This window comes from Oncorhynchus tshawytscha, linkage group LG16 (genome assembly GCF_018296145.1).
Source record: "Oncorhynchus tshawytscha isolate Ot180627B linkage group LG16, Otsh_v2.0, whole genome shotgun sequence".
Classification (NCBI taxonomy): domain Eukaryota; kingdom Metazoa; phylum Chordata; class Actinopteri; order Salmoniformes; family Salmonidae; genus Oncorhynchus; species Oncorhynchus tshawytscha.
The window spans coordinates 6,200,932-6,226,216 of NC_056444.1; the positions used below are offsets into that span (position 1 = coordinate 6,200,932).

Sequence of the window (25,285 nt, forward strand, 5' to 3'; positions counted from 1 at the left end):
ACAGGACAGATGTACAGATCAGCGTTAGGACAGGACAGAGGTACAGGACAGAGGTACAGGTCAGGGTTAGGACAGGACAGAGGTACAGGTCAGGGTTAGGACAGGACAGAGGTACAGGTCAGGGTTAGGACAGGACAGAGGTACAGGTCAGGGTTAGGACAGGACAGAGGTACAGGGGTTAGGACAGGACAGAGGTACAGGTCAGGGTTAGGACAGGACAGAGGTACAGGTCAGGGTTAGGACAGGGGAGGGTACAGGTCAGGGTTAGGACAGGACAGAGGTACAGGTCAGGGTTAGGACAGGGGGACAGGACAGGGGTACAGGTCAGGGTTAGGACAGGACAGGGGTACAGGTCAGGGTTAGGACAGGACAGGGGTACAGGTCAGGACAGGGGTCAGGTCAGGTTTAGGACAAGGGGTGCAGGGGGTTACAGGGGTGCAGGTCAGGGTTAGGGACAGGGGTACAGGTCAGGTACAGGTCAGGGTTAGGACAGGACAGGGGTGCAGGTCAGGGTACAGGGTGCAGGGGGTTAGGACAGGACAGGGGTGCAGGTCAGGGTTAGGACCGACAGGGGTGCAGGTCAGGGTTAGGACCGGACAGGGGTCAGGGGGTTAGGACAGGACAGAGGTACAGGTCAGGGTTAGGACCGGACAGGGGTACAGGTCAGGGTTAGGACACAGGGGTACAGGTCAGGGTTAGGACCGGACAGGGGTGCAGGTCAGGGTTAGGACAGGACAGGGGGGTTAGCAGGTCAGGGTTAGGACAGGACAGGGGTGCAGGTCAGGGTTAGGACAGGACAGGGGTACAGGTACAGGTCAGGGGGTTAGGACAGGACAGGGGTACAGGTCAGGGTTAGGACAGGACAGGGGTGCAGGTCAGGGTTAGGACAGGGGTACAGGTCAGGGTTAGGACAGGACAGGGGTACAGGTCAGGGTTAGGACAGGACAGGGGTACAGGTCAGGGTTAGGACAGGACAGGGGTACAGGGGTCGGGTCAGGCTTAGGACAGGACAGGGGGTCAGGGGGTTTAGGACAGGACAGGGGTAGGTCAGGGCCAGTGCTAGGTTAGGACAGTGCTAGTCTGTTCTCTGTTAGCCCAGTGCTAGTCTGTTCTCTGTTAGCCCAGTGCTAGTCTGTTCTCTGTTAGCCCAGGGCTAGTCTGTTCTCTGTTAGCCCAGGGCTAGTCTGTTCTCTGTTAGCCCAGGGCTAGTCTGTTCTCTGTTAGCCCAGGGCTAGTAGTTCTCTGTTAGCCCAGGGCTAGGTTCTCTGTTAGCCCAGGGCTAGTCTGTTCTCTGTTAGCCCAGGGCTCTGTTCTCTGTTAGCCCAGGGCTAGTCTGTTCTCTGTTAGCCCAGGGCTAGTCTGTTCTCTGTTAGCCCAGGGCTAGTCTGTTCTCTGTTAGCCCAGGGCTAGTCTGTTCTCTGTTAGCCCAGGGCTAGTCTGTTCTCTGTTAGCCCAGGGCTAGTCTGTTCTCTGTTAGCCCAGGGCTAGTCTGTTCTCTGTTAGCCCAGGGCTAGTCTGTTCTCTGTTAGCCCAGGGCTAGTCTGTTCTCTGTTAGCCCAGGGCTAGTCTGTTCTCTGTTAGCCCAGGGCTAGTCTGTTCTCTGTTAGCCCAGGGCTAGTCTGTTCTCTGTTAGCCCAGGGCTAGTCTGTTCTCTGTTAGCCCAGGGCTAGTCTGTTCTCTGTTAGCCCAGGGCTAGTCTGTTCTCTGTTAGCCCAGGGCTAGTCTGTTCTCTGTTAGCCCAGGCTTAGTCTGTTGTCTCTTAGCCCAGGCTTAGTCTGTTGTCTCTTAGCCCAGGCTTAGTCTGTTGTCTCTTAGCCCAGGCTTAGTCTGTTCTCTGTTAGCCCAGGCTTAGTCTGTTGTCTGTTAGCCCAGGCTTAGTCTGTTGTCTGTTAGCCCAGGCTTAGTCTGTTGTCTGTTAGCCCAGGCTTAGTCTGTTGTCTGTTAGCCCAGGCTTAGTCTGTTGTCTGTTAGCCCAGGCTTAGTCTGTTGTCTGTTAGCCCAGGCTTAGTCTGTTGTCTGTTAGCCCAGGCTTAGTCTGTTGTCTGTTAGCCCAGGCTTAGTCTGTTGTCTGTTAGCCCAGTGCTAGTCTGTTGTCTGTTAGCCCAGTGCTAGTCTGTTGTCTGTTAGCCCAGGCTTAGTCTGTTGTCTGTTAGCCCAGGCTTAGTCTGTTGTCTGTTAGCCCAGGCTTAGTCTGTTGTCTGTTAGCCCAGGCTTAGTCTGTTCTCTGTTAGCCCAGGGTAGTCTGTTCTCTGTTAGCCCAGGGCTAGTCTGTTAGCCCAGGGCTAGTCTGTTCTCTGTTAGCCCAGGGCTAGTCTGTTGTCTGTTAGCCCAGGGCTTGTCTGTTAGCCCAGGGCTAGTCTGTTGTCTGTTAGCCCAGGGCTAGTCTGTTCTCTGTTAGCCCAGGCTTAGTCTGTTCTCTGTTAGCCCAGGGTAGTCTGTTCTCTGTTAGCCCAGGGCTTCTGTTCTCTGTTGCCCAGGGCTCTGTTCTCTGTTAGCCCAGTGCTAGTCTGTTAGCCCAGGCTTAGTCTGTTGTCTGTTAGCCCAGGCTTAGTCTGTTCTCTGTTAGCCCAGGGTAGTCTGTTCTCTGTTAGCCCAGGGCTAGTCTGTTTAAAAAAAAGTATTTTATTTCTAAATTTCACCTTAACAGCTAGGCTAGTTGAGAACAAGTTCTCATTTACAGCTGCGACCTGTTGCTGCTCTAGCCAACTGACATGTTGTTTGTTTCTGCATTCAACAAACCTATTATTGTTGCCTTGTCTAGACAATTAGATTTTTTGCTGAACCCAGAATCAGTCTGGTACCTTAAACATAAAGACGGAGTAAAATTGTTGTAGAACTTGGCTACAAAGCTGAAGCGTTGCCAGTACATAAACAATGTCTGTTAACCTCTAACGCTACAATACAGAGCTACATCCATTAATGAGTAACTTCTCTGTTAGCTCTATCTTGTCAGACAGGACAGCAGTCCCAAACACTCTCAAAGCCAAGGGGACAGGTTGTACTTTAGGGTCACGGTGTTGTTGTCATAGTGATTATGTCTGTGTGTCTGGAGAATGTAGTCAGTGTTGGAGGAGGCAGGAAGTTGGCAGGGGGTGGTTGGCAGGAAGTTGGCAGGGGGTGGTTGGCAGAACAGTTGGCTGTTGGTTGGCAGGGCCGTGTGGATCTGAGGGCTAGAGTGGTGCCAGTGTGCCAAAGCCAGGGGGGAGGTCAATGTGCTTGGCCCACGGTAGAGCTGGGTAGAGAGAAGGGCAGCGTGCACCCCAAATGGTACCCTATTCCCTATAGGTCCTGTCAAAACCACTACATAGGGAATAGGGTGCCATTTGAGTAGAGACACTACATAAGGAATAGGGTACCATTTGAGTAGAGACACTACATAGGGAATAGGGTACCAGTTGACTAGAGAGACTACATAAGGAATAGGGTGCCAGTTGACTAGAGACACTACATAGGGAATAGGGTACTATTTGGGATGCACTCTAGAGCGAGGTAGAACTGGGATGGCTGGGATGTACTGGGAAGGGTTGCAATGGGCTGGGCTGGGCTGGGAAGGGTTGCAATGGGATGGGATGGGATGGGATGGGCTGGGAAGGGTTGCAATGGGATGGGCTGGGATGGGATGGGCTGGGATGGGATGGGCAATGGGATGGGCTGGGATGGCTGGCTTTGATGCATGGGCTGGGATGGGCTGGCTGGGCTGGGATGGGATGGGATGGGCTGGCTGGGCTGGGCTGGGCTGGGCTGGCTGGGATGGGCTGGGATGAGCTGGCATTGATGCCTGGGTTGGGATGGCCTGGGAAGGTTTGCGATGGGCTTGGCTGGGATGAGCTGGCTGGGATGAGCTGGCTTTGATGAGCTGGCTGGGCTTGGCTGGGATGAGCTGGCTGGGATGAGCTGGCTTTGATGCCTGGGCTGGTATGTGCTGGCTGGGATGTGCTGGCTGGGATGAGCTGCCTTTGATGCCTGGGCTGGGCTGGGATGGCTGGCTGGGATGGGCTGGGCTGGGATGGCCTGGCTGGGATGGGATGGGCTGGGCTGGGATGGCTGTCCTGGGATTGGCTGACTGGGATAGGCTGAGATGAGCTGGCTGGGATGGGCTGGCTGGGATGCCTGGGCTGGGCTGGCTGGAAAGCCTAGTCTGGGCTGGCTGGGATGGCTGGGCTGGCTGGAAAGCCTAGTCTGGGCTGTCTGGGATGCCTGGGCTGGGCTGGCTGGAAAGCCTAGTCTGGGCTGGCTGGGATGCCTGGGCTGGGCTGGGGAAAAAGCCTAGCCTAGTCTGGGCTGGCTGGGATGCCTGGGCTGGGCTGGCTGGGATGCCTGGGCTGGGCTGGCTGGAAAGCCTAGTCTGGGATGGCTGGGCTGGCTGGGATGCCTGGGCTGGGCTGGCTGGGATGCCTGGGCTGGCTGGGATGCCTGGGAAGCCTAGTCTGGGCTGGCTGGGATGCCTGGGCTGGGCTGGCTGGGAAGCCTAGTCTGGGCTGGCTGGGATGCCTAGTCTGGGCTGGCTGGGATGCCTAGTCTGGGCTGGCTGGGATGCCTAGTCTGGGCTGGCTGGGATGCCTAGTCTGGGCTGGCTGGGATGCCTAGTCTGGGCTGGCTGGGATGCCTGGGCTGGGCTGGCTGGGATGCCTGGGCTGGGCTGGCTGGGATGCCTGGGCTGGGCTGGCTGGGATGCCTGGGCTGGGCTGGCTGGGATGCCTGGGCTGGGCTGGCTGGAAAGCCTAGTCTGGGCTGGCTGGGATGCCTGGGCTGGGCTGGGCTGGGATGCCTGGGCTGGGCTGGGATGCCTGGGCTGGGCTGGCTGGGATGCCTGGGCTGGGCTGGCTGGGATGCCTGGGCTGGGCTGGCTGGGATGCCTGGGAAGCCTAGTCTGGGCTGGCTGGGATGCCTGGGCTGGGCTGGCTGGGAAGCCTAGTCTGGGCTGGCTGGGATGCCTGGGCTGGGCTGGCTGGGATGCCTGGTCTGGGCCGGCTGGAACGGGATGGGTCAGAGTCCGGGGATGGCTTTCTTGGCATCCAGAGACAGAACGTAGTGTTAGTGTAGATGGAGCTCAGACCGTAGGTAATGTGCTGGAGCTACAATTACAGCCAAGGACAGTTGCAAACAACACAACAGTTCTGAACATAGGAATACAGGGAGCTCCAAAAGTATTGGGATAGTAACAATTCTGTTGTTTGATTTGGCTCAGTACTCCAGCACTTTGGATTTCAAATGATACAATAACTATGAGTGTAGACTGTCAGCTATAATTTAAGAGTATTTTCATCCATATTGGGTGAACCATTTAGAGATTACAGCACTTTTTTTGTGCATAGGCCCTACATTTTAGCAAGTAAGAGGCATAAATATCATACCCCCCCCCAAAAGGCTCACCTCCCCTGTTATTGTAATGGTGAGAGGTTAGCATGTCTTGGAGGTATGATATAAAATGCTAACCTCCCATGTTATTGTAATGGTGAGAGGTTAGCATGTCTTGGAGGTATGATATAAAATGCTAACCTCCCCTGTTATTGTAATGGTGAGAGGTTAGCATGTCTTGGAGGTATGATATAAAATGCTAACCTCCCCTGTTATTGTAATGGTGAGAGGTTAGCATGTCTTGGAGGTATGATATAAAATGCTAACCTCCCATGTTATTGTAATGGTGAGAGGTTAGCATGTCTTGGAGGTATGATATAAAATGCTAACCTCCCATGTTATTGTAATGGTGAGAGGTTAGCATGTCTTGGAGGTATGATATAAAATGCTAACCTCCCATGTTATTGTAATGGTGAGAGGTTAGCATGTCTTGGAGGTATGATATAAAATGCTAACCTCCCATGTTATTGTAATGGTGAGAGGTTAGCATGTCTTGGAGGTATGATATAAAATGCTAACCTCCCATGTTATTGTAATGGTGAGAGGTTAGCATGTCTTGGAGGTATGATATAAAATGCTAACCTCCCATGTTATTGTAATGGTGAGAGGTTAGCATGTCTTGGAGGTATGATATAAAATGCTAACCTCCCCTGTTATTGTAATGGTGAGAGGTTAGCATGTCTTGGAGGTATGATATAAAATGCTAACCTCCCATGTTATTGTAATGGTGAGAGGTTAGCATGTCTTGGAGGTATGATATAAAATGCTAACCTCCCATGTTATTGTAATGGTGAGAGGTTAGCATGTCTTGGAGGTATGATATAAAATGCTAACCTCCCCTGTTATTGTAATGGTGAGAGGTTAGCATGTCTTGGAGGTATGATATAAAATGCTAACCTCCCTGTTATTGTAATGGTGAGAGGTTAGCATGTCTTGGAGGTATGATATAAAATGCTAACCTCCCATGTTATTGTAATGGTGAGAGGTTAGCATGTCTTGGAGGTATGATATAAAATGCTAACCTCCCATGTTATTGTAATGGTGAGAGGTTAGCATGTCTTGGGGGTATGATATAAAATGCTAACCTCCCCTGTTATTGTAATGGTGAGAGGTTAGCATGTCTTGGAGGTATGATATAAAATGCTAACCTCCCATGTTATTGTAATGGTGAGAGGTTAGCATGTCTTGGAGTTATGATATAAAATGCTAACCTCCCCTGTTATTGTAATGGTGAGAGGTTAGCATGTCTTGGGGGTATGATATTTTTGTGGCTAACTTTCTCACTCATCATGATTCACAATTCATTCAGGACTATCCATAATCATGGTAGCATTGATATGTTTAATTTACAATAAAAGTGACTCAGATGACACAATCCTCTGTTTACCAATAATTTCCATTAGGCACAACATGTGAAACAACGAAAAACAAACTGCAAATGCATCCAACAAGTTTGAAGAGTCAAAAGCTTAATGTAGTCATTGTGTGCTAGGAATATGGAACCAAATACTACACTGGTAAGTGAATTTGTTCCAATACTTTTGGTCCCCTAAAACGGGGGAACTATGTACAGGAAGTGATGTAATCTCTAAAAGGTTTACCTGATATGGATGAAAATACCCTCAAATTGAAGCTGACAGGCAGCACTTTAATGTCATCAATCCAAAGTACAGAAACAAAACTGTCACTGTCCCAATACTGTTGGAGCTCACTGTATTAAAGGATGTGAGAGAGTCATTACTCAACAACTTGACCATTTTTAAAGCAGTTTCCTGGAACAGAACAGAGCAGCCAATGAGCTGAATGGGAGGCAGTTAACCGGAACAGAGCAGCCAATGAGCTGAAGGGAATGGGAGGCAGTTAACTGGAACAGAACAGAGCAGCCAATGAGCTGAATGGGAGGCAGTTTGAAGAGAACAAATGAGCTGAAGGGAATGGGAGGCAGTTTCCTGGAACTGAACAGAGCAGCCAATGAGCTGAATGGGAGGCAGTTTCCTGGAACAGAACAGAGCACTGGTGAATGGGAGGCAGTTTTCCTGGAACAGAACAGAGCAGCCAATGAGCTGAATGGGAACAGTTATGTAACAGAAAGCCAATGAGCTGAAGGGAATAGGCAGTTTCCTGGAACTGAACAGAGCAGCCAATGAGCTGAAGGGAATGGGAGGCAGTTAACTGGAAAAGAACAGAACAGCCAATGAAGCTGAATGGAATGGCAGGCAGTTTCCTGGAATTGAACAGAGCAGCCAATGAGCTGAAGGGAATGGGAGGCAAACTGGAACTGAACAGAGCCCAATGAGCTGAAGGGAATGGGAGCTCCCGGACTGAACAGCCAATGAGCTGAAGGGAATGGGAGGCAGTTAACTGGAACAGAACAGAGCAGCCAATGAGCTGAAGGGAATGGGAGGCAGTTAACTGGAACAGAACAGAGCAGCCAATGAGCTGAATGGGAGGCAGTTAACCGGAACAGAGCAGCCAATGAGCTGAAGGGAATGGGAGGCAGTTAACTGGAACAGAACAGAGCAGCCAATGAGCTGAAGGGAATGGGAGGCAGTTTCCTGGAACAGAACAGAGCAGCCAATGAGCTGAAGGGAATGGGAGGCAGTTAACTGGAACAGAACAGAGCAGCCAATGAGCTGAAGGGAATGGGAGGCAGTTAACTGGAACAGAACAGAGCAGCCAATGAGCTGAATGGGAGGCAGTTAACCGGAACAGAGCAGCCAATGAGCTGAAGGGAATGGGAGGCAGTTAACTGGAACAGAACAGAGCAGCCAATGAGCTGAAGGGAATGGGAGGCAGTTAACTGGAACTGAACAGAACAGCCAATGAGCTGAAGGGAATGGGAGGCAGTTAACTGGAACAGAACAGAGCAGCCAATGAGCTGAAGGGAATGCGAGGCAGTTTCCTGGAACTGAACGGGAGACGATAAGGGGAACAGGAGTGGATGACTGTGTGTGTGAGGGTTACATCCCAAATGGCACCAGCCTCGCCAGTCTTCCAATGCAGGCACCACAGAGCAGAAAAGCAACAAAGTTTTTTTTTTAAGTGACAAACATATGTCACTTTAAAGCTCTTAGTGTCAAACGCCTCCATGTGTGAACTTTCACGAAGCACCAGGCAGGCATTTATAGCTCCTAACGTCGACCAAATAATGCTAAAAATAGATATCCCCAACCGGCCTGTGTGTGTGTGTGCTTGTCTGAAGAGGATACTGTGAGTTTTGACAGTGTGAGGGCACGTGCTTGTGTATGAGTGCACCTCCGTGTGTGTGTGTGTGTGTGTGTGTGTGTGTGTGTGTGTGTGTGTGTGTGTGTGTGTGTGTGTGTGTGTGTGTGTGTGTGTGTGTGTGTGTGTGTGTGTGTGTGTGTGTGTGTGTGTGTGTGTGTGTGTCAGTTTACCCTCTCTCCACCAGGAATGTATCTCTCCAGACTTTGGGTTTCCGATTGCGTTTGAATCTGGAAAGACAGAATGCCTCTTTAGTTGATAGAATTCAAAGTGGGCCTGGCATTACACTTACCAATGGCTCCTTTCCAAATGGCGCCCTAAGTAGTGCACTCCATTTGACCAGGACAAATTGAGTTACCCATAGGATCCTGGTCAAAAGCAGTGCACTACGTAGGGAATAGGGTGCCATTTGGGACTCCAAACCATGAGCTACGTTGGTCTGCCAGTGTACAGCCAGAGCTATGATTATAAGATTCCAAAAAATTTGCGGAGTCAAGATAAGGACCTGAAATGTGTTCAACATGAAACCCTGAATCATTGACTTGGTTTACAGGATCGATATCCCACAGATGTTTTGTTTTACCTTGCTCTGTCTCCCTATTTCCCATAGTGCTCTGGTTAAGACTAGTGTCAGTTTATAAAACATTCATATGGAGCCCTTTGGGATGCACTTTTGCTCTGTCAATGTTTTATTTTGAGACTGGAAGTGTGTGCTTTATGTAATCGCTACATATTTTGGTGTGTTTTGTAATATGTGTATAAACAATGCAATGTTTAAAACGTCAGCATGACGTGATCTAAATGTATCCAATGTTTTATAGCAGACAATATTGACTAAATGACTAAATGTTGAGTGTTCTAAATGTTGAGTGTTCTAAATGTTGAGTGTTCTAAATGTTGAGTGTTCTAAATGTTGAGTGTTCTAAATGTTGAGTGTTCTAAATGTTGAGCGTTCTAAATGTTGAGTTGAATTTTTTATGATTTTTCTCCCCAATTTCGTGGTATCCTATTGGTAGTTACAGTCTTGTTTCGTCACTGCAACTCCCGTACGAACTAGGGAGAGGCGAAGGTCGAGAGCCGTGAGTCCTCCGGAACAGAACCCAGCCAAGCCGTACTGCTTCTTGACACAATGCCCGCTTAACCCGGAAGCCAGCCGCACCAATGTGTCGGAGGAAACACCGTACACCTGGCGACCGTGTCAGCGGGCATTGCGTCCGGCCCGCCACAGGAGTCTCTAAAGCCCGATGGGACAAGAACATCCCTGCCGGCCAAACCCTCCCCTAACCCAGACGACGTTGGGCCAATTGTACGCCTCCCCATGGGTCTCCCGGTCGCGGCCGGCTGCGACAGAGCCTGGACTCAAACCAGGATCTCTAGTGGCACAGCTAGCACTGTGATGCAGTGCCTTAGACCACTGCACCACTCGGGAGGCCTGAGTAGAATATATATTTCAAAATTATATGCCACCCTTCATACCTGTTGTTGTATATGACCCCATTCCTACCTGTTGTATATGAACCCAATTCCTACCTGTTGTATATGAACCCCATTCCTACCTGTTGTATATGAACCCTATTCCTACCTGTTGTTGTATATGACCCCATTCCTACCTGTTGTATATGAACCCAATTCCTACCTGTTGTATATGAACCCCATTCCTACCTGTTGTATAATAACCCCATTCCTACCTGTTGTATAAGAACCCCATTCCTACCTGTTGTATATGAACCCAATTCCTACCTGTTGTATATGAACCCCATTCCTACCTGTTGTATAAGAACCCCATTCCTACCTGTTGTATAAGAACCCCATTCTTACCTGTTGTATATGAACCCCATTCCTACCTGTTGTATAAGAACCCCATTCCTACCTGTTGTTGTATATGAACCCCATTCTTACCTGTTGTTGTTGTATATGAACCCCATTCCTACCTGTTGTATAAGAACCCCATTCCTACCTGTTGTATAAGAACCCCATTCCTACCTGTTGTTGTATATGAACCCCATTCCTACCTGTTGTATAAGAACCCCATTCCTACCTGTTGTTGTATATGAACCCCATTCCTACCTGTTGTTGTATATGAACCCCATTCCTACCTGTTGTTGTATATGAACCCCATTCCTACCTGTTGTATATGAAACCCATTCCTACCTGTTGTATATGAACCCCATTCCTACCTGTTTCCAGTCTTCTCCTGTTCCAGTAGTTTGAGGATGGACTTCCCGTCCATGTCTGGAGGCGTGTCCAGCCCAGCCATGTGCAGTATGGTGGGGGCCAGATCAATGTTCAACACCAGCTGAGGGACACTAGGGAGGAACAGTACAACAACGTCATTAACACCAACAGACACAACCAATGCTTGGCACTCAGCATTAGGAGATGGATTGAGGGGGGCTAACTCCCTGCAACAGACTAGCGCCTGGTCCACGGGGTGTACTTGTACATCAAGCGACCTCACGCTACTGAAATACAGAAACAGTAGATGCAGAAACAGGAAATACAGAAACAGGAGATGCTGAAACAGGAAATAAGGAAACAGGAGATGCAGAAACAGGAAATACAGAAACAGGAGATGCAGAAACAGGAAATACAGAAACAGGAAATACAGAAACAGGAAATACAGAAACAGGAAATACAAAAACAGGAAATACAAAAACAGGAGATGCAGAAACAGGAAATACAGAAACAGGAAATACAAAACAGGAGATGCAGAAACAGGAAATACAGAAACAGGAAATACAGAAACAGGAAATACAGAAACAGGAAATACAGAAAATACAGAAACAGGAAATGCAGAAACAGGAAATACAGAAACAGGAGATGCAGAAACAGGAAATACAGAAACAGGAAATACAGAAACAGGAAATACAAAAACAGGAAATACAGAAACAAGGAAATGCAGAAACAGGAAATACAGAAACAGGAAATACAAAAACAGGAAATACAGAAACAGGAAATACAGAAATGGGCTCCTACCCTGTGGCTTGGACAAGGCTTACTTACACGGCTCCAGGTTCGACGTTGGGCCCGCGGAGGAAGAAGGGCACTCTGATGTCAAAGTCGTAGGGCATGGACTTCCCCTTGACCAGCCCAAACTGGCCAATGTGGTAGCCATGGTCAGCCGTGTAGATTATGTAGGTGTTGTCCAGTTCCCCACTCTCTACTAACATCTCATATACCTGGGGTGGGGGGGTGGGGGAGACAGAGCGGGAGAGAGGGAGAGACAGAGAGAGAGACAGAGCGGGAGAGAGGGAGAAGGCATCAATCTAGCAGTAAAAAACACCTACTCTATATTCAGGCAAGCGGCAAAAGAAGCACAATTTAAATTGTTATTAAAACAAAACATAAAAGACCTCATCTGAACTGGTTTGTTGCAGATTGTAAAATTATCAGGAAAAAACTGTCCAACCAAAAGCACAGAGACCCAAATAATGGTGAATTATGCCTTCATTACTGTGAGACTTGTCGTGGTAGGGGATTTTGCTATAGGACCGTTAAGGTGCCCCCGTCGAAAGTGATACAAGTCGTCTCAGAAATCAGAAGTCAAGAGATACAATTGTTCTAGAGTATGAAAGTCAGATATGACCTTTTAGGTTGATGATAGTTGAAGGATAACGAGCTGTCTGTCGGTGATAAGTCAAGTAGCACTATCATGCCCTCTTAAGGAAGGCACTCTCCTTATATACTCTTTTCGGGACCAGGTCGGTTTTAGCGCTGAGTCATATTCTAACCTTGTGGCGAGCTATTTCTGTAAAGGGTCAGTTTGACATGTTACTGTGAACCATTACTAATGACAGATGCATCCTCTATCCCCAACTCTCGCATCAGTTTAACCCATTCAATTTCTACTGCTAGTCTAGTTCTTCCTCGTTCTGTCGATGGCCAGCTCTCTCCCCCTTCTGGGGGCGGTGCCCGAATGCAAGGCATCTCTTCAGGTCATTTCTCTCCCCCTTCTGGGGGCGGTGCCCGAATGCAAGGCATCTCTTCAGGCCCGCTCTCTCCCCCTTTTGGGGGGCGGCGCCCAAATGCAAGGCATCTCTTCAGGCCAGCTCTCTCCCCCTTCTGGGGGCGGTGCCCGAATGCAAGGCATCTCCTCAGGCCAGCTCTCTCCCCCTTCTGGGGGCGGTGCCTGAATGCAAGGCATCTCTTCAGGCCCGCTCTCTCCCCCTTTTGGGGGGCGGCGCCCAAATGCAAGGCATCTCTTCAGGCCAGCTCTCTCCCCCTTCTGGGGGCGGTGCCCAAATGCAAGGCATCTCTTCAGGCCCGCTCTCTCCCCCTTCTGGGGGCGGTGCCCGAATGCAAGGCATCTCCTCAGGCCAGCTCTCCGGCCCTCACTCAAGATGCGGAGCCGGTGGTGATGGTGTGTGCTGATCCAGTGCTGATCCATCAGACTTTAAAACTCTATAAACTCAGAACCAAAAAAATCACAGTACAACAGCAAGCAGCTGACACTAACTGAGTCCATAAACCCAAAAAACGTCTGGCAAAATTGGATAAAACGTAAAAAATGTAAAAAAGAGGAATTAGCGATACAAAATGGTGACATATGGACAAACCCATTTTAAAACGCTCTACAACACCGTTCAAATTGACACAAATGCAGAACAACGCCAAATTCATGAGAAGTTGAATGGATTAGAAAAAGCTATAAAGGACCATCAAAACCCATTGGACTCCCCAATTACTGACCAGGAGCTCTATAAGAAACTAAACTATTACTGACCAGGAGCTCAATAAGAAACTTCAGGCCCTCAGATTTAAAAAAGCATGCGGACCTGATGGCATCCTAAATGAAATGCTCAAACTCACTAGTGCAAAATTTCAATTGGCTATTTTAAAACGGTTTAATTTGATCCTGAGTGTAGCTTATTTCCCTGACATCTGGAATCAAGGACTCATAACCCCAATCTTTAAGAACAGAGACATATTGGACCCTAACAATGTGTGTACAGTAACCTTGGTACCTGTAACCTGTAGTATTATAAATGTAAGAGTTCTAAATAAGCACAATGTCTTGAGTAAAAGCCAAATTGGATTTATACCAACACATCACATGACTGATCATATTTACACCCGACACACCCTGATAGATAAACATGTCCACCAAAATAATACCAAAATATACGCTCGCTTTATCGACTTCCAAAAAGCATTTGATTCTATTTGGCAAACAGGACTGTTCTACAAAGTTATTGAAAGTGGTGTAGGGGGTAAAACATCTGACATAATTAAATCAATGTATACTGGCAATACGTGCAGCATTAAAATTGGTAAGAAAAGAACAGAATTCTTTAACCAGGGCGGGGCCTTCGTCAGGGTTGTAATCTGAGCCCTGCAGTCTTCAATATTTACATCAACGAGTTGGCCACTATTCTAGAAAAATCCTCACCCCCTGGTGTTAGTCTCCACAATTCAGCGGTTAAATGCCTACTCGTCGCAGATGACCTATGCCTGTTGTCACCCACAGCACATGGCCTACAGCAGAGCCTGGACCCGCTAGAGCAGTACTGCCAGACCTGGGCCCTGGCAGTACTGCCAGACCTGGGCCCTGGCAGTAAACCCCCACAGCACATGGCCTACAGCAGAGCCTGGACCTGTTAGAGCAGTACTACCAGACCTGGGCCCTGGCAGTAAACCCCCAAAAGACTAAACTAATGATTTTCCAGAGAAGATCCAGATCTCAGGGAATTAGACTAAAGTTCTGTACACACTATAATTACTGAGGTTTAAAAATAAGCACAACTGGACACCTTAATGAGATGAATGAACTGAGTATCACAGCATGAAGAGGAATGAAGAGGACCAAAGCACAGCGTGGTGAGCGTACATATTCCTTTTATATATATGACGCCCGACAAAAACAAACAATACAAAACAACCGTGAAGCTTAAGGGCCACAAACAAAGTTAACTTCCCACAAAGAAAGGAGGGCAAAGGGCTACCTAAGTCGATAGATAGAACGGTAGACAGCTGTCCCTCATTGAGAACCATACCAGGCCAAAACATAGAAATACAAAATCATAGAAAAACAAAACATAGAATGCCCACCCCACATCACACCCTGGCCTAACCAAATAGATAACTAAAACGGCTCTCTAAGGTCAGGGCGTGACAGTACCCTTTGAGACACAGAGAGAAAGCACGCAGGGCATTCTACGCCATTAAAAGACAAATTAAAATTAAAATACCTATTCAAATTTGGCTAAAACTAATGGAATGTGTCATTGAACCAATTGTACTTTAAGGCAGCGAGGTGTGGGGTCCACTTGCAAAACAAGATTTCATCAAATGGGACAAACACCCCATTGAAATCCTGCATGCAGAGTTCTGTAAGATTCTCCTACATGTCCAGAGGAAAACTACAAGCAATGCATGCAGGGCAGAATTAGGCCAATATCCATCTATAATAAAAACTCAAAAAGAGCAATTAAGTTTTGGAAACATCTAAAATACAGTGATGTATTTCTCTCTTTCATATGAAAAGTCGATCATCAGTAGCAGTATTGGAATTCACACTGACCAATTAGAGGAGATGAGCTCATAGGGATGTGAATTGACGTATGAATAAACAAAATGGTGGAGACAAATCCTCTTACCTTCTGTACAGAGTCGTCCACTGACATGAGTGTTTGCAGTCTCTTTCTGTGCAGGAAGTTAGTGAACTCCATGTGGATGGGTCTCATGGGACCGGTGTACTGCATGATCCAGTGTTTATCCATGTTGGGGGCGTAGTTATAACTGGGGGTGCTGCAGAGACGACAGGAGAGGAGACCAGCTGTGGTTACAAACAAGGCCTGTCTGTCGATACAGTGAGTGTGGAGGAGAGGGGACTTACGGGGTTGGTGTGAGTTATAACCGGGGGAGAGGAGAGGAGACACCCAAAAATGTGTCGAAAATCTTATTTTGACCCATTGTGTTTTTTAATTTTTTAATATCTTTTTTATCTCAGTGGACATAAAGAAGAAGAGACTGTTGAAAAAATGACGTTACAATATAGAGGCTATGAAATAAACAGAACCTTCTTAAAGAGAAGCAGAACCTGTCTTGAAGAGAAGCAGAACCTGTCTTGAAGAGAAGCAGAACCTGTTTTGAAGAGAAGCAGAACCTGTCTTGAAGAGAAACAGAACCTGTTTTAAAGAGAAGCAGAACCTGTCTTGAAGAGAAGCAGAACCTGTTTTAAAGAGAAGCAGAACCTGTCTTGAAGAGAAGCAGAACCCGTCTTGAAGAGAAGCAGAACCTGTCTTAAATGTCCCTAAATAGAACAACCATCAGAGCATCAACTAACCATAAAGAAAACCTTTAAAGTTTCAGCAGTAAGCAACACACCTTTTCTCATTTCTCAGGGCTCAGCCTTCCTCAGGTGTCTGTGCTGCATCCCAAATGGCACCCTATTCCATACATAGTCCACCACTTTAGTCCAGAGCCCTGATCAAAAGTAATGCACTATATAGGGAATATGAGGTCATGTGAGAAGCAGTCTGTGGGTTCTACCCTTCTGTCCGCTGTTTTTATCAATCAACCAATCTCTCTCTCTCTCTCTCTCTCTCTCTCTCTCTCTCTCTCTCTCTCTCTCTCTCTCTCTCCCTCTCGCTCTCTCTCTGCTCTCTCTGCTCGCTCTCTCTCTCTCTGCTCTCACTCTGCTCTCTCTCTGTTCTCTCTCTCTGCTCTCTCTGCTCTCTCTCTGCTCTCTCTGCTCTCTCTGCTCTCTCTGCTCTCTCTGCTCTCTCTCTGCTCTCTCTCTGCCGCTCTCTCTCTCTGCGCTCTCTCTGCTCTCCCTCTCTCTGCGCTCTCTCTCTTCTCGCTCTCTGCTCTCTCTCTCTCTCTCTCCCTCTGCGCTCTCTCTCTCCCTCTCTCTGCGCTCTCTCTCTCTCTCTCTGCTGCTCTCTCTCTCTGCTCTCTCTCTGCTCTCTATCTCTCTCTCTCTCCCTCTGCTCTCTCTCTCTCTCTCTGCACTCTCTCTCTCTGCTCTATCTCTCTCTGCTCTCTCTCTGCTCTCTCTCTCTCTCTGCGCTCTCTCTCTCTCTGCGCTCTCTCTCCATTCCTCTCTCTCTCTCCGTGCTCTCTGCTCTCTCTCTCTGCTCTCCCTCTCTCTCCTCTCTCTCTCTCTCTCTCTGCTCTCTCTCCATTCCTCTCTCTCTCTCTCTCTCTCTCTCTCTCTCTCTCATTCTCTCACCCCCTCTCTCCCCCCCCTCACTCCCCCTGACTATCTCTCCTCTCACACCAAGGATGGTCAACCAGTTATTAAATCCAAGGGTTTACATACGTTTTCCACCCAGCACTGTGAATGTTTACACGGTGTGCTCAATAAAGACACGAAAATGTACAGTGGTTTGTGTGTTAATAGTTTCAGCAGACTGTGTTTGTCTATTGTTGTGACCTAGATGAAGATCAGATGAAATTTGATGACCAATTTATGCAAAAATCCAGGTAATTCCAAAGGGTTCACATACTTTTTCTTGCCACTGTATCTAATTTAGACAAGATGAGCAACAAATAGCCTACCAAAATGGCTTTCTTCTCTCTCTCTCTCTCTCTCTCTCAACCTCTCTCTCTCTCTCTCTCTCTCTCTCTCTCTCGCTCTCGCTCTTTCGCTCTCGCTCTGCTCTCTCTGCTCGCTCTCTCTCTCTCTGCTCTCTCTCTGTTCTCTCTCTCTGCTCTCTCTCTCTCTCTCTGCTCTCTCTCTGTTCTCTCTCTCTGCTCTCTCTCTCTCTCTGCTCTCTCTCTCTCTCTCTGCTCTCTCTCTCTCTCTCTCTCTCTCTCTCTGCGCTCTCTCTCTGCTCTCTCTCTGCCGCTCTCTCCCTCTGCGCTCTCTCTCTCTGCTCTCCCTCTCTCTCTGCTCTCCCTCTCTCTCCTCTCCCTCTCTCTGTGCTCTCTGCTCTCCCTCTCTCTGCGCTCTCTCTGCTCTCCCTCTCTCTGCGCTCTCTCTGCTCTCCCTCTCTCTGCGCTCTCTCTCTTCTCGCTCTCTGTTCTCTCTCTGCCGCTCTCTCTCTCTGCGCTCTCTCTCTCTCTCTCTCTGCGCTCTCTCTCTGCTCTCTATCTCTCTCTCTCTCCCTCTGCGCTCTCTCTCTCTGCTCTATCTCTCTCTGCTCTCTCTCTGCTCTCTCTCTCCCTCTCTGCTCTCTCCCTCTCTCTGCGCTCTCTCTCTCTGCTCTCTCTCCCTCTCTGCTCTCTCCCTCTCTCTGCGCTCTCTCTCTCTCTGCTCTCTCTCTGTTCTCTCTCTGCTCTCTCTCTCTCTGCGCTCTCTCTGCGCTCTCTCTCTGCTCTCTCTCTGTTCTCTCTCTGCTCTCTCTCTCTCTCTCTGCTCTCTCTCCATTCCTCTCTCTCTCTCTGCTCTCTCTGCGCTCTCTCTCTGCTCTCTCTCTCTCCTCTCCCTCTCTCTCTCTCTCTCTCTCTGCTCTCTCTCCATTCCTCCTCTCTCTCTCTCTCTCGTGCTCTCTCTCTCTCTCTCTCTGCTCTCTCTCTTCTCTCTCTCATGCTCTCTCTCTCTCTCTCTCTCTCTCTCTCATTCTCTCACCCCCCTCTCTCCCTCCCTCACTCCCCCTGACTATCTCTCCTCTCACACCAAGATGACAGACCTGTTGCTTTTGGCTCAGATAAATAATTTGAGGGTTGGCACATGCTTAAGAAAATAAAAGCTGTGTTAGACTCCAGACCCCAAAGTCAAGTTGACTACAAGTCTTGGACTGTAAAGCCAATAATTGATGATCTTAACGCTATTTAAAACCAAGTATTATTTTACTGGGTGACTCACTTCACCTCTTTCTAAGGTATCTATAATTTTAGTGTGGCATCTTTCCACCCCTTGGTGGGTGTGTGGGTGTAAGTGGGTGGGTTGGTCTGTGGGTGTGGGTGGGTGGGTTGGTCTGTGGGTCTGTGTGGGTGGGTGGGTTGGTCTGTGGGTGTGAGTGGGTGGGTTGGTCTGTGGGTGTGAGTGGGTGGGTTGGTCTGTGGGTGTGAGTGGGTGGGTGTGTCTGTGGGTGTGAGTGGGTGGGTTGGTCTGTGGGTGTGGGTGGGTGGGTTGGTCTGTGGGTGTGGGTGGGTTGGTCTGCGGGTGTGGGTGGGTGGGTTGGTCTGTGGGTGTGAGTGGGTGGGTTGGTCTGTGGGTGTGAGTGGGTGGGTGGTCTGGTCTGTGTGGGTGGGTGGTCTGGTCTGTGTGGGTGGGTGGGTGGGTTGGTCTGTGGGTGTGAGTGGGTGGGTGTGTCTGTGGGTGTGAGTGGGTGGGTTGGTCTGTGGGTGTGGGTGGGTGGGTTGGTCTGTGGGTGTGGGTGGGTTGGTCTGCGGGTGTGGGTGGGTTGGTCTGTGGGTGTGAGTGGGTGGGTTGGTCTGTGGGTGTGAGTGGGTGGGTGGTCTGGTCTGTGGGTGTGGGTGGGTGGGTGGGTTGGTCTGTGGGAGTGAGTGGGTGGGTTGGTCTGTGGGTGTGAGTGGGTGGGTTGGTCTGTGGGTGGGTGGGTTGGTCTGTGGGTGTGAGTGGGTGGGTTGGTCTGTGGGTGTGGGTGGGTGGGTGGGGATGGGTGTGGGTGGGTGAGGGTGTGGATGGGTGGATGAGGGTGGGTGTCTGTGTGGGTTGGGGTGGGTGTCTGTGTGGGTAGCGGTGGGTGGGTGTCTGTATGGGTGGGTGTCTGTGTGGGTAGCGGTGGGTGAGTGTCTGTATGGGTGGGTGTCTGTGTGGGTAGGTGTGGGTGGGTGTCTGTGTGGTAGGGGTGGGTGAGGGGGTGGGTGGGTGTCTGTGTGGGTAGGGTAGGGTGAGGGTGTGGGTGGGTGGGTGTCTGTGTGGGTAGGGTTGGGTGAGGGTGTGGGTGGGTGGGTGTCTGTGTGGGTGGGGGTGAGGGTGGGTGTCTGTGTGGGTAGGTGAGGGTGTGGGTGGGTGTCTGTGGGGTAGGGTGGGGTGAGGGTGTGGGTGGGTGTCTGTGTGGGTAGGTGAGGGTGTGGGTGGGTTTGGGTGGGTAGGGGTGGGTGAGGGTGTGGGTGGGTGTCTGTGTGGGTAAGGGTGGGTGAGGGTGTGGGTGGGTGTCTGTGTGGGTAAGGGTGGGTGAGGGTGTGGGTGTCTGTGTGTGGGTAGGGGTGGGTGAGGGTGTGGGTGGGTGTCTGTGTGGGTAGGGGTGGGTGAGGGTGTGGGTGGGTGTGGGTGGGTGTCTGTGTGGGTAGGGGTGGGTGAGGGTGAGGGTGAGGGTGTGGGTGGGTGTGGGTGGGTGTCTGTCTGGGGGTGAGGGTGGGTGAGGGTGTGGGTGGGTGTGGGTGGGTGTCTGTGTGGGTAGGGGTGGGTGAGGGTGTGGGTGGTTGTCTGTGTGGGTGTGGGTGAGGGTGTGTGGGGTGGGTGTGGGTGGGTGGGTGTCTGTGTGGGTAGGGGTGGGTGAGGGTGTGGGTGGGTGTCTGTGTGGGTAGGGAGGGTTAGGGTGTGGGTGGGTGTCTGTGTGGGTAGGGGTGGGTGTCTGTGTGGGTAGGGGTGGGTAGGGGTGGGTGTTTGTGTGGGTAGGGGTGGGTGGGTGTGGGTGGGTGTCTGTGTGGGTGAGGGTGGGTGTCTGTGTGAGTAGGGGTGGGTGAGGGTGTGGGTGGGTGTGGGTGGGTAGGGGTGGGTGAGGGTGGGTATGGGTGGGTGGGTGTCTGTGTGGGTAGGGGTGGGTGGGTGTGGGTGGGGTGTTTTTTTTGTAGCGGTGGCGGTGTAAAAAGTGAGAGAGGAGTATCGTACACGTCTACTGTTGGTTTTGATGTTGATGAAAAAAGCTCCTGAGACACCAGCCAAACAAGGAGACTTCCCACTACATGCTCTGTTAGTTCCTCAATGTGTTGCTTGACTTGGTAAGATCCAGCCAATCTGTGGTGGGCTTACATTCTGGTGTGACCTACAGCTTGGTATTGTGGTGTGAACTATAGCTTGGTATTGTGGTGTGAACTACAGCTTGGTATTGTGGTGTGAACTATAGCTTGGTATTGTGGTGTGAACTATAGCTTGGTATTGTGGTGTGAACTATAGCTTGGTATTGTGGTGTGAACTATAGCTTGGTATTGTGACCTATAGCTTGGTATTGTGACCTATAGCTTGGTATTGTGGTGTGACCTACAGCTTGGTATTGTGGTGTGAACTACAGCTTGGTATTGTGACCTATAGCTTGGTATTGTGACCTATAGCTTGGTATTGTGGTGTGAACTATAGCTTGGTATTGTGACCTACAGCTTGGTAATGTGGTGTGACCTACAGCTTGGTATTGTGGTGTGACCTACAGCTTGGTAATGTGGTGTGAACTACAGCTTGGTATTGTGGTGTGACCTACAGCTTGGTAATGTGGTGTGAACTATAGCTTGGTATTGTGGTGTGAACTATAGCTTGGTATTGTGGTGTGAACTATAGCTTGGTATTGTGGTGTGAACTGAACCTATAGCTTGGTATTGTGACCTACAGCTTGGTAATGTGGTGTGACCTACAGCTTGGTATTGTGGTGTGAACTATAGCTTGGTATTGTGGTGTGAACTATAGCTTGGTATTGTGGTGTGAACTATAGCTTGGTATTGTGGTGTGAACTATAGCTTGGTATTGTGGTGTGAACTAATCACAGAGTAACACCCTTTAGAACCCAGGCTAGATGTCCACAATGGCACCATATTCCCTACGTAGTGCACTACCTTTGAACCGGTCCCATAGGGAATGGGGTACCATTTGGGACGCAGCCATGCGGAGAACTTGTGTATAATGTATAGTGTGACAGATGTCCAAGGTGTGTCCTGTAAGACTCTCCTAAAAGAGCTGGGTTCATTCCCCTGACCCCAACATGACTGGTTTTCCTGGAAGTACCCAGCCTCCAGGAGAGGAGGAGAGGGGGGAAGGAGAGAGTTGTGGAAAGGAGGAGGAGAGGGGAGGAGAGGGGAGGGGAGGGGAGGAGAGGGGAGGGTTGGGGAAGGGAGGAGAGGAGAATGTTGGGGAGGGGAGGAGAGGAGAGTGTTGGGGAGGGGAGGAGAGGAGAAGAGAGGAGAGGGGAGGGGAAGGGTTGGGGAAGGGAGGAGGAGTCACCACACATCAGACTTTGGAAAAGGCTGGTATGATGCCACAATATATTGGTGGAAACACTACCGGTCAAAAGTTTTACAACACCTACTCATTCAAGGGTTTTTCTTTATTTTTACTATTTTCTACATTGAGAAAATTTGTGAAGACATCAAACTATGAAATAACACATATGGAATCATGTAGTAACCAAAAAAGTAACCAAAAAAGTGTTAAGCAAATCAAAATCTATTTTATTTTTGAGATTCTTCAAATAGCCTCCCTTTGCCTTGATGACAGCTTTGCACACTCTTGGCATTCTCTCAACCAGCTTCATGAGTTAGTCACCTGGAATGCATTTAAGTTAATAGGTGTGCCTGGTTAAAAGTTAATTTGTGCAATTTCCTTCCTTCTTAATGTGTTTTAGCCAATCAGTTGTGTTGTGACAAGGTAGAGGTGGTATACAGAAGATAGACCTATTTGTTAAAAGACCAAGTCTATATTATGGCAAGAACAGCTCAAATAAAGCAAAGAGAAATGACAGTCCATCATTACTTTAAGACATGAAGGTCAGTCAATAAGGAATATTTCAAGAACTTCTTAAGTTTCTTCAAGTGCAGTCGCAAAAACCATCAAGTGCTATGATGAAACTGGCTCTCATGAGGACCACCACAGGAATGAAAGACCCAGAGTTACCTCTGCTGCAGAGGATAAGTTCATTAGAGTTACCTGTCTCTCATGAGGACCGCCACAGGAAAGGAAGACCCAGAGTTACCTCTGCTGCAGAGGATTAGTTTATTAGAGTTAACTGTCTCTCATGAGGACCGCCACAGGAATGAAAGACCCAGAGTTAACTCTGCTGCAGAGGATACGTTCATTAGAGTTAACTGTCTCTCATGAGGACCGCCACAGGAATGAAAGACCCAGAGTTACCTCTGCTGCAGAGGATAAGTTCATTAGACTTTCCAGCCTCAGAAATGTTCATGGCCGATTTCCTGCAAAGAAACCACTACTAAAGGACACCAATAAGAAGAGGAGACTTGCTTGGGCCAAGAAACACAAGCAATGGAAATTAGACCAGTGGAATTTTGTCCAAATTGGACATCACTATATTATTAGGGGTGTAGTATATCCTATAGGACACCGTATTTGGTCAGAGAGCAACGCCACATGTCCGCCCGCATCATCGGTGTGCCATCACTTGAACGTCTGTATCTCGGTCAAATAAGCACCAATCTGGGTCAAACAAAGCTAGCTAGATAGCCAATGAGCTGGGCTTTTCGGGAGTATCCGGAAACCATGTACATGTTGTAGAATGTCTATCTATGCTTGTATGACATTTTGGACAAAAATGATAAGGATAGTCAGAGTTATGAAGTTAATAAAACTGGTTGTTTTGCAAATGTTAAACTTATAATATGGCTACTAATACTGGAAAAGCTGAATCAAAGTCCAAGTATATAGATTTGAGGATATTCTTGCAGAAAAATGTCATGTGAATGTAAATGTCTCCTTCACGATTTGCCCAAATGTACCTGGGTGACTTCACACTAAAAGTCTTGTAGTTCACTCATACTTCAAGTTATTCCATCTGAAACGTTGCACATACACTGCTGCCATCTTGTGGACACCATTGGAATTACAACCAGAGTGATGGCTATAACTGGGACCTTTCTCTTGCATTTCAAAGATGGCGGTAGAAAAAGACTGGTTGGTTTTTTCTTTGTTTTTTCTTCTACCAAATCTATTATATAATTCACATTTCCATAAACATCAAAGTGTGTCCTTTCAATTGGTACCAATAATTTGCATATCCTTGCTTCAGAGCCTGAGCTACAGGCAGTTAGATTTGGGTATGTCATTTAGGCAGAAATTGAAAAAAGGGGACTATCCCTAAGGCACTTAGGGGTCTAGTAACAACCCCCCCCCCCAAATCCAACCAATGGAGAGGCCTAACTTAGCCCTGTCCTGTGAGATCAGAACGCTTCTGGATCAGAACCATAGGAATCAAGCTGATTGCTTAGAAATTCTAGGGACAAGGACCAAATCGGAGGGATAGGTAGGAGCAAGTCCATGTAATGCTTTGTAGATTAGCAGTAACACCTGGAAATCAGCCCTAAACTCCTCTCCTCTCCTCTCCTCTCCTCTCCTCTCCTCTCCTCTCCTCTCCTCTCCTCTCCTCTCTCTCCTCCTCTCCTCTCCTCTCCTCTCCTCTCTGAAACAAATACAGTATGTAGTACCTTGTGTGTGTGAGTGTGTGTGTGAGCGTGCGTGTGTGTGAGCGTGCGTGCGTGCGTGTGTGAGCATGCGTGTGTGCGTGAGCGTGCGTGTGTGCAACTCACATGTGTTGGGAGGCATTAGGGAACATCTCTGCGTATTGTGGGGCTGAGTCCTCCGGCCCGTGGGGGGCAGCGTGGGTGAGGACCATCATCACTGGCCGGTGAGGGTAAACCTTCTTGGACATACGGAAGAAGTTGATACTGTCGTTGGTGATCAGGTCCGTGAAATAGTCCTGCAACGGGGAGAACAACAGGAAGTTAAGTATTAGCTTTCCATCTGGAATCCTTCATGGTCAAACGTCCATAGTCTGTTTGGGGAGAATACAACAACAAAGTAAGGCGGTGTGGGGCGGACAGTCGCGTTTCCAATAATGCGGATTCCATCTTTAATTCTCATTGTGTGGATAAAATGTTTTGTATTGTACAGGTTAGGCTCTGTCCAGAACAGACGATTGGAGGCGCACAGTGTACTACATATCAGGTAACTGACACGCAGTAGAATCAGAAAACACACCTTATGGAACAGCGGGGACTGTGAAGAGACACACACACAGGTACAGACACACACAGGTACAGACACACACAGGTACAGACACAAACGCTAGAACATACACTCTACACACACGTACATTGTGATATTGTTGTATTATACATTTTGAACTGTAGATATGTAGTGGTGTAATAATGTTATATGATGTACTGTTTTATCTTTTTGTTTTATATGGAATGTAAGTACTTGAATATGTTTGGACCCAATTCATGATCTGACTTACAGTATAAGACAAGGACACTCTAGAACCCTAGGACACTCTAGAACTCTAGGACACTCTAGAACTCTAGGACACTCTAGAACCCTAGGACACTCTAGAACCCTAGGACACTCTAGAACTCTAGGACACTCTAGAACTCTAGGACACTCTAGAACCCTAGAACTCTAGAACTCTAGGATACTAAAACTCACAGGCACTAATGATTTGATGGAAATGAGAGGAAATGTAGGTTCTGCAGTAAGTGGCATCCAGAGCTGCAGAGAGATTTTCTACCAAAATCACCATCAATCAATTAAATGTATTTATAAAGCCCTTCTTCCATCAGCAGATGTCACAAAGTGCTGTACAGAAACCCAACCTAAAACCCCCAAACAGCAAGCAATGCAGGTGTACAAGCACAGAAGCTAGGAAAAACTCCCTAGAAAGGCCAGAACCTAGGAAGAAACCTAGAGAGGAACCAGACTCTGAGGGGTGGCCAGTCCTCTTCTGGCTGTACTGGGTAGAGGAACCAGGCTCTGAGGGGTGACCAGTCCTCTTCTGGCTGTACTGGGTAGAGGAACCAGGCTCTGGGGGGTGGCCAGTCCTCTTCTGGCTGTACTGAGTGGAGGAACCAGGCTATGAGAGGTGGCCAGTCCTCTTCTGGCTGTACTGGGTAGAGGAACCAGGCTCTGGGGGGTGAC

General features: G+C 48.8%; 1 protein-coding gene across 1 annotated transcript in view; it reads right to left on the reverse strand.

Moving 5' to 3' along the window:
• The window catches only part of LOC112221468 (extracellular sulfatase Sulf-1-like), an 88,265-nt gene that overhangs the window by 21,463 nt on the left and 41,517 nt on the right, over positions 1-25,285 (reverse strand). The window contains exons 5-9 of the mRNA XM_042298709.1: positions 23,899-24,068; positions 15,177-15,327; positions 11,584-11,759; positions 10,758-10,886; positions 8,754-8,810 (exon numbers count right to left, since the gene is read on the reverse strand). Of these exons, the coding sequence (XP_042154643.1) occupies positions 8,754-8,810; positions 10,758-10,886; positions 11,584-11,759; positions 15,177-15,327; positions 23,899-24,068 (683 nt within the window). The remainder of the gene's footprint in view (positions 1-8,753; positions 8,811-10,757; positions 10,887-11,583; positions 11,760-15,176; positions 15,328-23,898; positions 24,069-25,285) is intronic.